Source organism: Lynx canadensis, chromosome A1, assembly GCF_007474595.2.
Source record: "Lynx canadensis isolate LIC74 chromosome A1, mLynCan4.pri.v2, whole genome shotgun sequence".
NCBI lineage: Eukaryota > Metazoa > Chordata > Mammalia > Carnivora > Felidae > Lynx > Lynx canadensis.
The window spans coordinates 756,035-768,659 of NC_044303.2; the positions used below are offsets into that span (position 1 = coordinate 756,035).

Genomic DNA, 12,625 nt, shown 5'->3' on the forward strand with positions numbered 1-12,625 from the left:
TGCTCTCCACAGTTTGTTACCCACAACCTGGAAGTAGATGACACTCCCGAGTATATGGTCAGAAGGTCACTAGTAGTTTAATGCTGCATCACAATGCCTACAACATTCGCCTCATTTTGTCTCATCACATAGGCATTTTATCATCTCACATCACCACAGACATGACTACAATATTCTGGGAGGCCACATTCACATAACTTTAATTACAGTATATTATTATAATTGTAGTTTTCATTAGTCATTACTGTTAATCTCTTACTGTTCCTAATGTATAAATTAAACTTTGTCACAGATACGTATGTAAATAGGAAAAACCTTATTATTTATATAGGGTTTGGTAATATCTGTGCTCTCAGGCTTTCACTGGGGGTCTTGGAATAATCCCTCCTTAGATAAGGGGACACTACTATATAGGGAAACTATAATCTGAATCAGAAAACTTGAGTAATGCATAGATTAACAGTTTCCTTTTTCAAATTTTACGCTATTTTTCTGCATTTGTGTACCTAAAAATAAAGTTAAGCGTTGACTTCTGTAGAAACAGAATTCGCTGTAGTGTCCAAGTACTGCCACAGAAGTTAAAAAAATCATTTTCTGACTGGAGAAAATGAGTAATAAATAACAGAAAAACCAAATGTATAAGAAATCTATTCACATAAGTTTTTTTAGAAGTAAACAATGAAACAAAGTTTCACTCATTAGACTGCATGAAAATTCCTCATTTGGAAAACAGATTAAATAAGCCACCTTGGAGAAGAAACCTTGTAGTCTCTTAAGTCCTGGGTTTCCACAGAGCAAGAAATCTGACTTTTTAATAAAAAAGTGAGGGAGATGTGGGTTGGTGCAAAGTTGAAAGGGTAGCTAAGTTGTCTTCCTTGATGACAGATAATGTAACCTCTCAGAGTCACATTGCTTGGTCAATGTGGATTTCCTGGTAAAACTGAGAGGACATTATGCTAGAGCAGTATTTGGGAAGAACAGACAGGCACCCAGGTGACATCTGAATTACAACTAGAAACAAGTCGCTATCCTTGTTTTCTATACACAGATATTCTTAGCAGACATACACCACAATGTTTTAGAAACTACCTGCTGAGACTTTTACAAGGCTACAAACCAGGTGATTGTTTCTTTGCACTAATATATTCAAAAAACTTTTTGAAGAAACTATAGTCAACAATAACAACTATATATGCTCTCATTATGGACCGATTTGTTTTAACGTACTGCATAATTCTGAATAGACTTTGAATCATACATATACGTAGCGTAAGTCTTTGTAAGGTCTCACAATCCAGGCTGTAACTTTTTACCATAAAACTACTTAACAATTTCCATTTATTGAACTCCTTGTTCAGCATTATGTTCTAAAACGACTAATGAAAATTGAAGCTGCAAAGCAAGAGGGAATTACATTTAATAAATATACTCATGGTCTTAGAAAATACATTTATGACATCTTTATCTTTAATCTACAAAAGCAAAAAACCAGTTCACACAAGAGAAAGGTCAAACCATCATTTTAATCCATCAAAATGGTGTAATTCTATTCATATTTACCAAGATGGTAAGCAAAGACCCGGACAGTTCTAGAACTTTTCACCTGTCAGGCATACCCATCTTCAAATACACTGATACAAAACAGATTATTACATTGTTTCATTTCTCATACTGGTGTAAGTAGCTTAAAGTCACTTGAGTAAAAAACTTTTACAAAATTTTCAAACTATACTTTTCTGCATTCCCTCTTCACTTGAACTAACTAGGCTTGTGACACAAAAATTAAATCCTAGTTCAAAAAAGGATAAATACATATCACCTGTTAGGATTTAGCAATCAATAGCCATGACAGTGCCTGCTTTTAAAAAATGGATTTGGGGGGCACCTGGGTGGCTCAGTAGGTTGAGTGTCTGACTTCAGCTCAGGTCATGATCCCGCAGTTCATGAGTTCAAGCCCCACGTCGGGCTCTGTGCTGACAGCTCAGAGCCTGGAGCCTGCTTCAGATTCTGTGTCTCCCTCTCTCTGCCCCTTCCCCACTCATGCTCTGTCTCTGTCTCTCAAAGATGAATAAATGTTTAAAAAAAAAAAAAATTTAATGGCTTTTGTGTGGTACTCGTCAATTGGCAGAGAAAAGTTTGGGAGTATTTGGATGGTCTCAATGAGTGGCCAGGGATCCTAAACAGCAGCACAATGACCTACACCACCACCAACAAAAATCAACCAACCAAAAATGTTACAGTGATTCTTTTGAGTGATACTTTAGAACAGAGACTCTCAAAGTGGGGTCCCCAAACCCAACATCAGTACCAGGGAACTTGTTAGAAATGTACATTACTTAGTCCTACCTGAGACCTGCTGAATGAGAAAACTGTGGGGTGGGCCCCAAAAAGCTGTTTTAATGAGCCCTCCAGATGACTCTAATGCACACTTAAGTGTGAGAACTACTAATCTGGAGGATGTTCATGACTTTTGTCCTTTAATTTAGAACAGGGATTTTGTTTTTCTACAGTTGTATCTCTCAACCTTGAGAACAGGTACGGCAAACAACAGGACCCTTCAATACATACTGGTAAAATAAATACATGGGTATAGTACAATTCTGAATGACATGGCTCCCCCATAAATTCCTTATGACTGAGAAAGTATCACTTTGTAGACACTCTGATTTTTATGTTCACTTTGCTAACTGTGGACCCCTAATGTTTAAAATATTCTAACCAAGTCCATGAACATGTAAATATTCTAACCAATTCTAAGAATTTGCATTATAAACTAAGCAATAACCACTGAGTAAGTTACTACTACCTCCAACACTTCTAAAAAGATCACAAATTAAGAGAATCACTATGTGTTAAATTGTTTACTTTTTCTCATTACATAAAAACACCAGACATTTGTAAATCTAAGCAATGCATCATATTTGATACTGATTAATGTTATCTAATAATCTGAAAATACCCTGAGGAAAAACTTATTCTGGCAAAATGTACAATAAAACAATATAAATAACCTGTGCAAGATAAATAGGATTGTATTTATATAGTTTCCTAAACCCCAAAACATACACAAACTCTCATCTGCATTCACCAAAGTCTGCTAAGTTGACATTTTGCATAATGAAGATGGAACAAGGAAGAGTATGTCTTAGAGATCCAGGCAGGGATGTAACACAAAACGTAACGGATTACTGTGGCTACTCCTTTAAGCTTTGACAGTACCTCATATACATACATATCCTACGTTAAATATCTGAAATGATGATTTCAGAACCAGAAACAAATTATAGATATCACTATCAGTTCCAAAGTCTTGAACATTACCAAAAACACACTTACACAGAGCATTTAAGAAACACAAGGTCCATTACATTACTATTCAATTAACGTCTATACGTTACTGTTCATGCAATGCAGGGCCCTCATTTTTAATGAATAAAAACCATTTCTTATTAACTATACTTAAAAAAAAAAGTTGAAAATTCAAAAATCATGTATTCAAACTAAATACACTTCTTAATTGTATCTAATCCTACTAACTAGTCTTAACTTTAAGACGGACGTACCTTACATGAAATTTGAATTATACTGTATAAGAAGTGAAATTTTATGTACATGTACAAGCACAATACCATCTTTTAAAATCAACTTCTTTAATTCAGAAAGCAAACAGTAATTCTACCTTAGGGTTTTTATATAAACATAGTCAACGAAACCTAGTATCTGTTGCAAAGGAAGGAAGAGTTGGTCCTGGTAACAGTGATTCAAGCCATAAAACAATATCCTTGAAAGATAACTTTTTTTAATGTGCACTATAAATTCTGGCTAGCTCACTTTAAGAAATGCAGTATTCTCCATCTAGAAAATCTAGAAAATTCTCCATCTAGAAAATAAAATCCTCTTACTGAAAAGGAAAACTATACATCATAAAACAAAGTACATACCACTGATTCCACCAAGTAAATAAAAAATAATCAAAGAGTAATTTTCAACCAAAAGGAAACCTTGGAGATATTTATAACCTAAATGTGATTTTATAGAAAAAGGCAAGAAGTCAAGTAATATTCCCAAGATAACAGTGTTCTGGTTGGGCCTTTAAATATTCAGTCATGTAAGATTCAAACTTCAATCACCAATACTGCTATTCAGTAATCCAGTAAACAAAAGAAACTTCCAAACTGTTTTTTCTACACATAGAAGACAAGTGCTTTTAAAAAAAAAAAAAAAAAAAAAAAAAAAAAAAAAAACCTAATACAACATACAATGCAAAATACAGATCTTAATCAGATACTGTGTTTTTAAAAACTTAAGATTACATACTATAAAAATGAAATTCTTCACGATTTCCCCAGAGCGACATTCTATGAATTACCTGTCCACATTCACTCAGGAAGCTATGCATGCTTTATTTTACACAACTGTGAAAAACAATTATGTAAAGTAAGCATACTAAAATTGTTTCCTATTTTTAGAAACTTAGTTCTGAAGGATGCAGGAAAGGATATAATGCTCTTGTGAAATACAAAACTACTCTCAGGGTGCCTGGGTGGCTCCATCAGTTAAGCGACTGGCTCTTGGTTTTGGCTCAAGTCATGATCTCAAGGTTCGTGAGTTCGAGCCCTGTGCTGGGCTCTGCACTGACGGCGCAAAGCCTACTTGGGATTCTTTCTCTCCCTCTCTCTCTGCCCCTGCTGCGTCTCTCTCAAATTAATAAACTTTAAAATAAACAAAATAAAACTCTCAATTTATTTAATCCTGCTTTCTTTAGGATGAAATAAACCCACATGGGTCTATACAACTTTGATGGACTTGTTACTTACTTTGAAGTAGTTCCCACCTCTCCCCACTAAATAAGTTCATGTCTACAACTATCTATGAAGCAAGCACAGAAAAATACAACTGTCTAATCTAGGAGTTAGATATGTGGGTGTTCACCATCTTATTCTTGAAAGTATTAAGTCTGAGTTTTTACATCATTACTACCCTTTCATATTTCAGGAATTTATTTTAACATATTATTAGACATTATAACACAACAGCACACACAGAACATTTAAATACCATAACATTCCCCAGAAATTTTCCTCTACTTATGCAAAATAATGTATTCCTTTGATTTCTGACTAGTTCCATTAGACAATAAATTTCAAACCTTTTTTAAAAAGCTTAAACATAAATTTGATCACATTCTCTCACAAGGCATTTTCTTTCAATCACACCATGTATCTTTTTCTCATTCAGAATCTAGGTTGTAATTATCAACCAAATCTCCAAATATTACTTAGTGACTATTAATCATTCACGCTGATATTCAGCAAATTACTACAGACTTCAAATATAAACACCAAGTTACTGAAATGTTCAAAGTATGTTTTTGCATAAAATGTAAAGGTGTAATTTCAATTAGTATTTGAGAAACAAGATCCAACATTTCATTACTGTCCTTATTGATATTTCTAGTTCTATTAAATGTCAATTCTGGTGAAACCAGGTTACTTTTTCCCCAATATTACTGATACTGTAGGGTTAAAAAGAAATATTTAATCTCTTTCGTTGAATGATCGGTACTCATTTTAAATAGAAAAACTCAAAAATTCAAGGAATAACAAATTGAGCTTTATGAAATATGGGTGAACCGTAAGTTCTTTAAAAACTAGATCTGTCCAAGTTTGTTTATTTTCAAAACAAAAATGGGGAAACTCTGACAAAATAATTAGGAAAATGGGTATTCCTTTATTTTGTGCAAATTACATATTAATTGCCATGAGATCTAAATCCTACAGACTTCAAACTGTTTCAAATCATGACACAAAAAGAAACACAATATTGTGATATTATAATTCTACGATGTTTCAAATTACCTTTTTATGGACAGAATTATGGTAACATGACAAATTCACACTTATTTTAAAAAGCTAATACTATTATTTATTTTTATATCTACTGCTTTTAAGAAAATGACATTTAAATATCTTTCCTGGTATGTATGCTAATTGACCAGAAAAAAATATTGACTGAACCAGCCACAAAGTTGTTTATACAAAAACACTAAAAACTGAATAACTAGAAGTTCCCAGATGCTCCACTTGACTGTCACTCAGAAGCTGACTGTTCCCAGGGTAAACTTGGTAAGCACTGGAACAAAGATTTTCTTGATGCAAGGAAAAAGCTGTGTAGAACTCAATTCTTGGAGCCAGAGTTGAGCCGGACACTAGAATGTTCAGAAGATTAGGACATCTCCTTGGGCACTGGCTTTCAAATGTTCTTGAATCAATGTTACAGAATTTCACAACCTTGGCCAAAAACAGCTTGGTATTAACATCAAAGGATCAAGCTTTTTCCACTCTTAATTAAGCTTTGAAGCAAAATACAGTGCTAGAAATTACCTAAGAACTGTATGAATAAAAATACAGGTGACCGGAAAAGTGTATTTAGGTGCTATAGATATCATTTAAAAATTATAGTTAATGTTAAAACTCCCTACACTGTACTTAATAAAATAATCCCACTCCCTGCCAACTCATGTACATGGAAAATGTGATGAGAACAGTCTTTGACTATTATTTTATAATCTCCAAATGTTTTTAAAGATTTGCCAAAAACAAAAGCCTATGAATACCACAATTTTAGAAAATTCCATCCATACTGCTGTGTCTAAAAAATAGAACGTGAAATAGTACACAAGAAAATTTTCACTGTTACAAAGGAATGCATCTCAGTTTTGCTTTATACCTAACTGCTTCTGTGCAAGATTTTAAATTAACCAAATTTATTTCTTTCCAAAGTATGCCTTCCAGCATAAACATATACCATGCAAAAATGAATATTTACATACTATTCATTTCAAAATAGCACATTATTCTTCATGAAAATGCTAAAAGTATGATACAGTAACACACTGAAATGTTATATGAGAAATAACTACGTTATGATCAATGGCTGATGCATTCGATTTGTAGTTTAAGGTGAATATAAAATTCCGTAAATGTAATTTTAAACTAGACGTGGCTAACATACAATATTTTAAATATAGCAAGGACTTTGTTTTAGAATAACAATTATAATGTGATTAAATCAGTTTTTCCCTAGTACTGAAAATCAAACTTCAGGGATCTAATCCGATTCCAATGACCTTATTTAGCCACATTCTCAATTTCCTGTTTTCCTTTTCGTTGTTTTTTTTTCCCCCCAATCACCACTTGAACTGTTTCCCTTGGAAACAAACACAACTAGCCTGTCAGACACGTTTTACTGGAGAGACTTACCCAACTATGGGAAGATATTTACAACACTGCAGAGTTAATCCACCTTTAGTACTTCTATAAAACAACATTCTCAAGAAATGCCTAATTTCTTCTAAATCACACCAAATCTTCATGGAACATCCAACCTAACATGAGTGTAAGGAAATTTAAAGGGTAAGATCTAGATACTGACACCAAATAATAGCAGATTAGATTAAAAATAGACATTATTTTATAAGCAAAAGAGATTTGCCTCCAAACAGTGTTTTTTTTTCCAAGATTCAAAAGATTTATTTGAAAAAATCAGCACAGGACAAAGATATCCTTAATATTCCTTCTCAGAATATTTGAATATTTAGAATCTATATGAAATGTAGACAGCAACTCTGATTTCACAGAAAGAACATCAATGGTTTATACAAATGTAAACTCCCATCCCCACCCCTCCCCATATACTATTCTATCTACCCCTTATTGACATTAGCTTTCACTAAGCTTCTATCTTCAGTGCTACTTGCACAACCTAAAAAGCAGAAAATCAGTTTCATTTTTAAATGGCTGGAATTAATTAAAGCAACCAAAGTACTACTGTTACAGCAAAGTTTAGTAAAACTATGAGAGAATACTAATAACATTTGTAAATTATCCAAAATGATTTCTTTATTGAGATTAAGTAACTACATAGACGTCACAGTTCTATGGCATATTTATATTTAGCTAAAGTCACAAACACATTTTAACATTCACAATGATGAGCATCATCATCACCATTCTAATCTACAAAGCTTATGTATGAATAAAGAAAAATACAAAAACCTCAAGTTTTACAAAAGAAAAACTTTAAAGTCTACATACATTAACAGTAAAACCATTTCTTCCAGGTAACAGGTAAAAGTATAAAGGCATACCACGGAGGTTTTTTTTCTCTAAGTAGCCAGGAATGAAAGAACGTTTAATATCTACGACGCTTATTAGGGCCTTCAAAGTTGCCCCCTTGGCTTCCTCTACCGAAACCACCAGGACCACCACTAACAGGACCTACACCACTCATTGGTGCTTGAGGGGTTTCAGAACCTGTTCTACTCCCCATAGGTGATCCCATCTGAGATGGCGGTCCTTGCGGAAATCTATCATTATGCTATAATACCACATGATAAACATGAAGTCCATTTGGAACACGCCAAATATTAAGTGACAAGAAAAATTGGCAAAATCCCAAGTGGTGGTGTCATGAAGTTCAGCAGAAAGTCCAGCAGAATCAGGATCACACATAGAAGGAAGAAAGGAGCAATTTAATTAGTTACTACGTCAAAAAAAAAAAAAAAAATTAAATAAAGCATCTGAAGAGTTACATATTGCTAATGCTATGCCCCCATTTCATGAAAAAAGAATTGATTTTAAGAAGGGAATGCCATTTTAAACCTAATCAGTATTACAATACTGATCTTTTTAATAAAAAAATAAGTTTATACTGCATACAACTGTGCTGTGCAAAAAAAATACTTTTTGAAAATCAAAGAAATAAAACTGGGGAGCAGCATCACACTGAAAAGGTATAAACATCCTAAAAATTTCAACAGCAGTGCTTTGAACATAGAAAGTACTAGTACAATCACACACAGAATTATTATTTCAATATTAAAACTTTTGATGTGTTTTTCTGGAAAGACTATCAATGGGAAAATATGGTTTTCTTAAAAACTGACAATTTATTAACATGTACTACTAACAGCACAATTAAATATCTCAATTCTTTGCTTTGGAAAACTTTACAAGAATAACCACATATGTTAATCTCAAAGATTGAACAGAACTCCCTACATGCAGTAGTAAAATGTCACTGTGAAAAAAATCAAGGGTGATATTTAAGTAACAGTTACAATTTCAGAGGGAAGGGTGGAAAAACGGGCCAGTTAATACTACTTTAAGTTACTACTGATGATTATAAGCCACACAAAAACTTAACCGAAGCAAAGTTTTTACTAGCTTTCAGACATTTTACTGTAAAATAAAGCCTCCAGAGAAGGAAACAAATATACTAATTATGCGCCATCTGATCATAGTAGATATTATGGCACTGCTTTTCTATCTCTCTATACACTCACTAAAATAAAAAACTGTTACCATGTCCAATTTTTCCAAAATGTTTAAAGATTTGCATCTAAAGTAAATAAATTTAAAAATGATCAAACACTGTATCCATCAATCCTAAGACACACATTCACTTTTAATATCTCTGAAATCAGTATGGATTTACAGTCAATGGCATTTCTGAATTTAACTGGCAGTGCTTTTTCTTTCTTAGCAGCAATGGCGCCTTAACACATGTTGTGGTAGTTCCAAAATAAAACTGCCTTTCAAAGTATACAATCATTACCAATTTTCCTTTAAATGCTATTTAGAACAACCATTAACAAAAACCAAATGAAACAATGTTTTGCCAATAGAAAACCTCATTTAAATAGTGACAGACTTTAAAGGAAATGAGAAGTTATTAGTCTTGCTACTGACACTCAAAATAAGAACTATTATTGAAAAATTTTGCTTTTATAATTACTTAACCCACACAAAGATATCTTCACACTCTCAAACCCACACATAAAACTGTATACTTTAAATTTTATAACAAATATAATTAGTAATCCTGTAAGATTGCAAAATGTAATTTAAAATATATTTTACAACCTTAAAGTACCTTATTTTACAGTTAAATTCTCTGAAATTAATCATAAGCAATCTTGTTATTAAAAAATATTTACAGAAAACTGTGTTTTCACACATACTGGAGTTTTATTCCCCACCAAAGGTAAGGAGTCTACACACAGGAAAAAGAACACAATCTTAAAATCTTGACCTTTACATTGAATACTGGTAAGAAGTGGATACAAACTAAAAGCAATATAAAAATAACTATAATTAAAATGTGTATTGGCCATATACTTAAGTACAAAAGCATACCATGATTGGTAATCCTAATTCTTGTGATACTTAAAAATTGCCTTTCACATAAGTCAACATATAACTGCACAAAATTACTTTTTCTTCAGTGGATATTGATTTTTACCGCCAAAATAAATGATGCCAAATTATGTTAAGTGTGAAGTTACCTTTGGGGCAGAAAAGTATATATTACTGAATATAATCAAAATAATGTTTATGATACATTACCACTGCTCCATTATCTGGCATCATTGGAGTTCCCATATTTGCAGCTCCTTCTGGTCCCATGGCAGGACCAGGACCCATTGGTGGGCCAGGTATAGTTCCTCTGTTGTTCATATTCATACCCATCATTGGAGGAGGACCTTGGTTACCAGCAGGTGCTGGGCTAAATGCATCTACGCAAAACAATCTATACTTAGAGCTGTCCTATCTTAGTTTAGTAAACATTAAAAATTTAACAATACTTAAGCAAACTATATAGCAAGACTATTACCAAAATCATTTTCCTTCTTCGAGAATGGATGCTCAATTATCTACTCTGTAACAGTGCATTACCTACACTATAGAATTTTCATCCCCAAATCAAATGTACACAAAACAAGTGAAACAACTATTAATTATTTCAGGATATCTGCGACTGTCAAAGCTTGAAAGATTTTTTTAAAAAATGAGTGTTACTTGCTATAGTCTGCTTTTTAACCAACTACTCCCTTACAATGGTGACTATACTCTACCAGTTTAAATTAACAGCAAAGGATTAGCACTTTGGAAACTACGAATAAATATATAAAGTTCACTAAAACTAACCTCTTGACTTTTATGTAAGTTACTGAATATATCCCAAAACTATAGGAGGTACTGTTTTTTTAACTTTATGTAGAAATAGGCAATCTAAACAAAAAAAAAAAAAAAAAGGCTCATCATGACAAAGCTTATTTTTAAAAAGCAACTGTAACCAAATATAAATATTAACAGCTATTTGAATTTTTTTGACATGCTGAAATTCCGGAAATGGGGACAACTAGATGTACTTCAAATTTTTTCATCAAAAAGATATCCACCTGGCCTCATGTTAATTGCAATAGTGGCTGAGCTGTAACACTATATTTATAATGGTTTCAAATACAACATTTTTAGGTATCTACTTTGAATTTTGTTATTTTTAAAGTACTCATACGTTTTTTCATCAAAAATTCGTAACAAAGACTGACTCTAACTTAAGAGTTTTCTTCTAGTATTTTGTTTGATAGGTCAATTTTATGACACTCAGAATTCAATTTCTCAAAAACACAATGTAAGCAGAGTTGACATTTTCATTCAAACCCACAACTCTACACAGTATCTTAATGCAGCTGAATTCTACAGATGACTGAGCCTAGGGAGCAGCTGTGAGAAAAAATTCTTACTCCCTACCAGTCCCTGGCAATATATGATACGGACTCTCAACTCAATCCCCAGGAACCCAGCCACTGCATAGGGAAGATTATTTCCTTAATCCCAAAATGTTCCTGATGATAAATCTACACTATCTATCCAAGAATATTTCTATTCCCTCAGCAGAGCAATAAATAAAAATTTTTACGAGAATCCCACATCTTGGGCCACCTGGGTGGCTCAGTCAGTTAAGCGTCCACTTCAGCTCAGGTCATGATCTCACAGTCTGAGTCTGAGCCCCACGTCGGGCTCTGTGCTGACAGCTCAGAGCCTGGAGCCTGCTTCGGATTCTGTGTCCCCCTCTCTCTCTGCCCCTCTCCCCCCTCCCCCACTCTCTGTCTCTGAAAAATGAATAAACCTTAAAAAAATTTTTAATAAAATAAAATTTAATTTAAAAAAATATTTCCACAACATCTCTCACATGGAAATGAGGAAGAATGGAGACATTATCTGTAAGGAATCTTAACTTTCCCTAAAAGAACACATCAAGGGTTAGGTTTACTTCTCTTTTTAATAAAATGTTAACTGTTATAAGATTCAAATACAGCTATACAACTATGGGTACAATAAAAAAATCAAAAATAACATTTTCAACTATCAATAATTAGAGTATTATTTCTAGTAATTAAGCTTTCTATCACACAGCTATATTAAACTAAATTTAAAGATCTAAGAAATGTTAGAATTATCTGGTCCCCTGAAAAGCAGTTTTATAATCTGTGATTTCCTTGGTAGATAAACTGGTGATACACCAGAAAGTCTATTTCCACATTCCATCAACGTAACTTGATAGGACATGACAATTTACTGATTTGACAGTGACATTCAACTGAATGATAATGACTCATAAGTAAACCATTAGGATAAAGTCTCAGATTGAATAAAATGTAAAAAGGAAGAAATTAAATGGACTAGATTTTAGGAGAGTTGAGAAAGTGATCAATTGTAATATGGTTCTCTGGTAAAATAAAATGCCCTAAAAATTTTTAATTCTCTTAAATTCTTAA

General features: G+C 33.0%; 1 protein-coding gene across 6 annotated transcripts in view; it reads right to left on the reverse strand.

Annotated features, from left to right (window-relative positions):
* The window catches only part of PSPC1 (paraspeckle component 1), a 106,049-nt gene that overhangs the window by 23,988 nt on the left and 69,436 nt on the right, over positions 1-12,625 (reverse strand). The window contains exons 8-9 of one of the 6 annotated variants that reach the window (XM_030307264.1): positions 10,410-10,579; positions 7,507-8,379 (exon numbers count right to left, since the gene is read on the reverse strand). The exons of 2 other annotated variants lie outside the window; for them this stretch is intronic. In XM_030307264.1, the coding sequence (XP_030163124.1) occupies positions 8,194-8,379; positions 10,410-10,579 (356 nt within the window). In that variant the 3' untranslated portion in view covers positions 7,507-8,193. Of the gene's footprint in view, positions 1-4,708; positions 6,291-7,506; positions 8,380-10,409; positions 10,580-12,625 lie in introns of those variants that run through there. 3 more of the 6 variants (XM_030307272.1, XM_030307280.1, XM_030307287.1) reach the window with 3 other exon arrangements.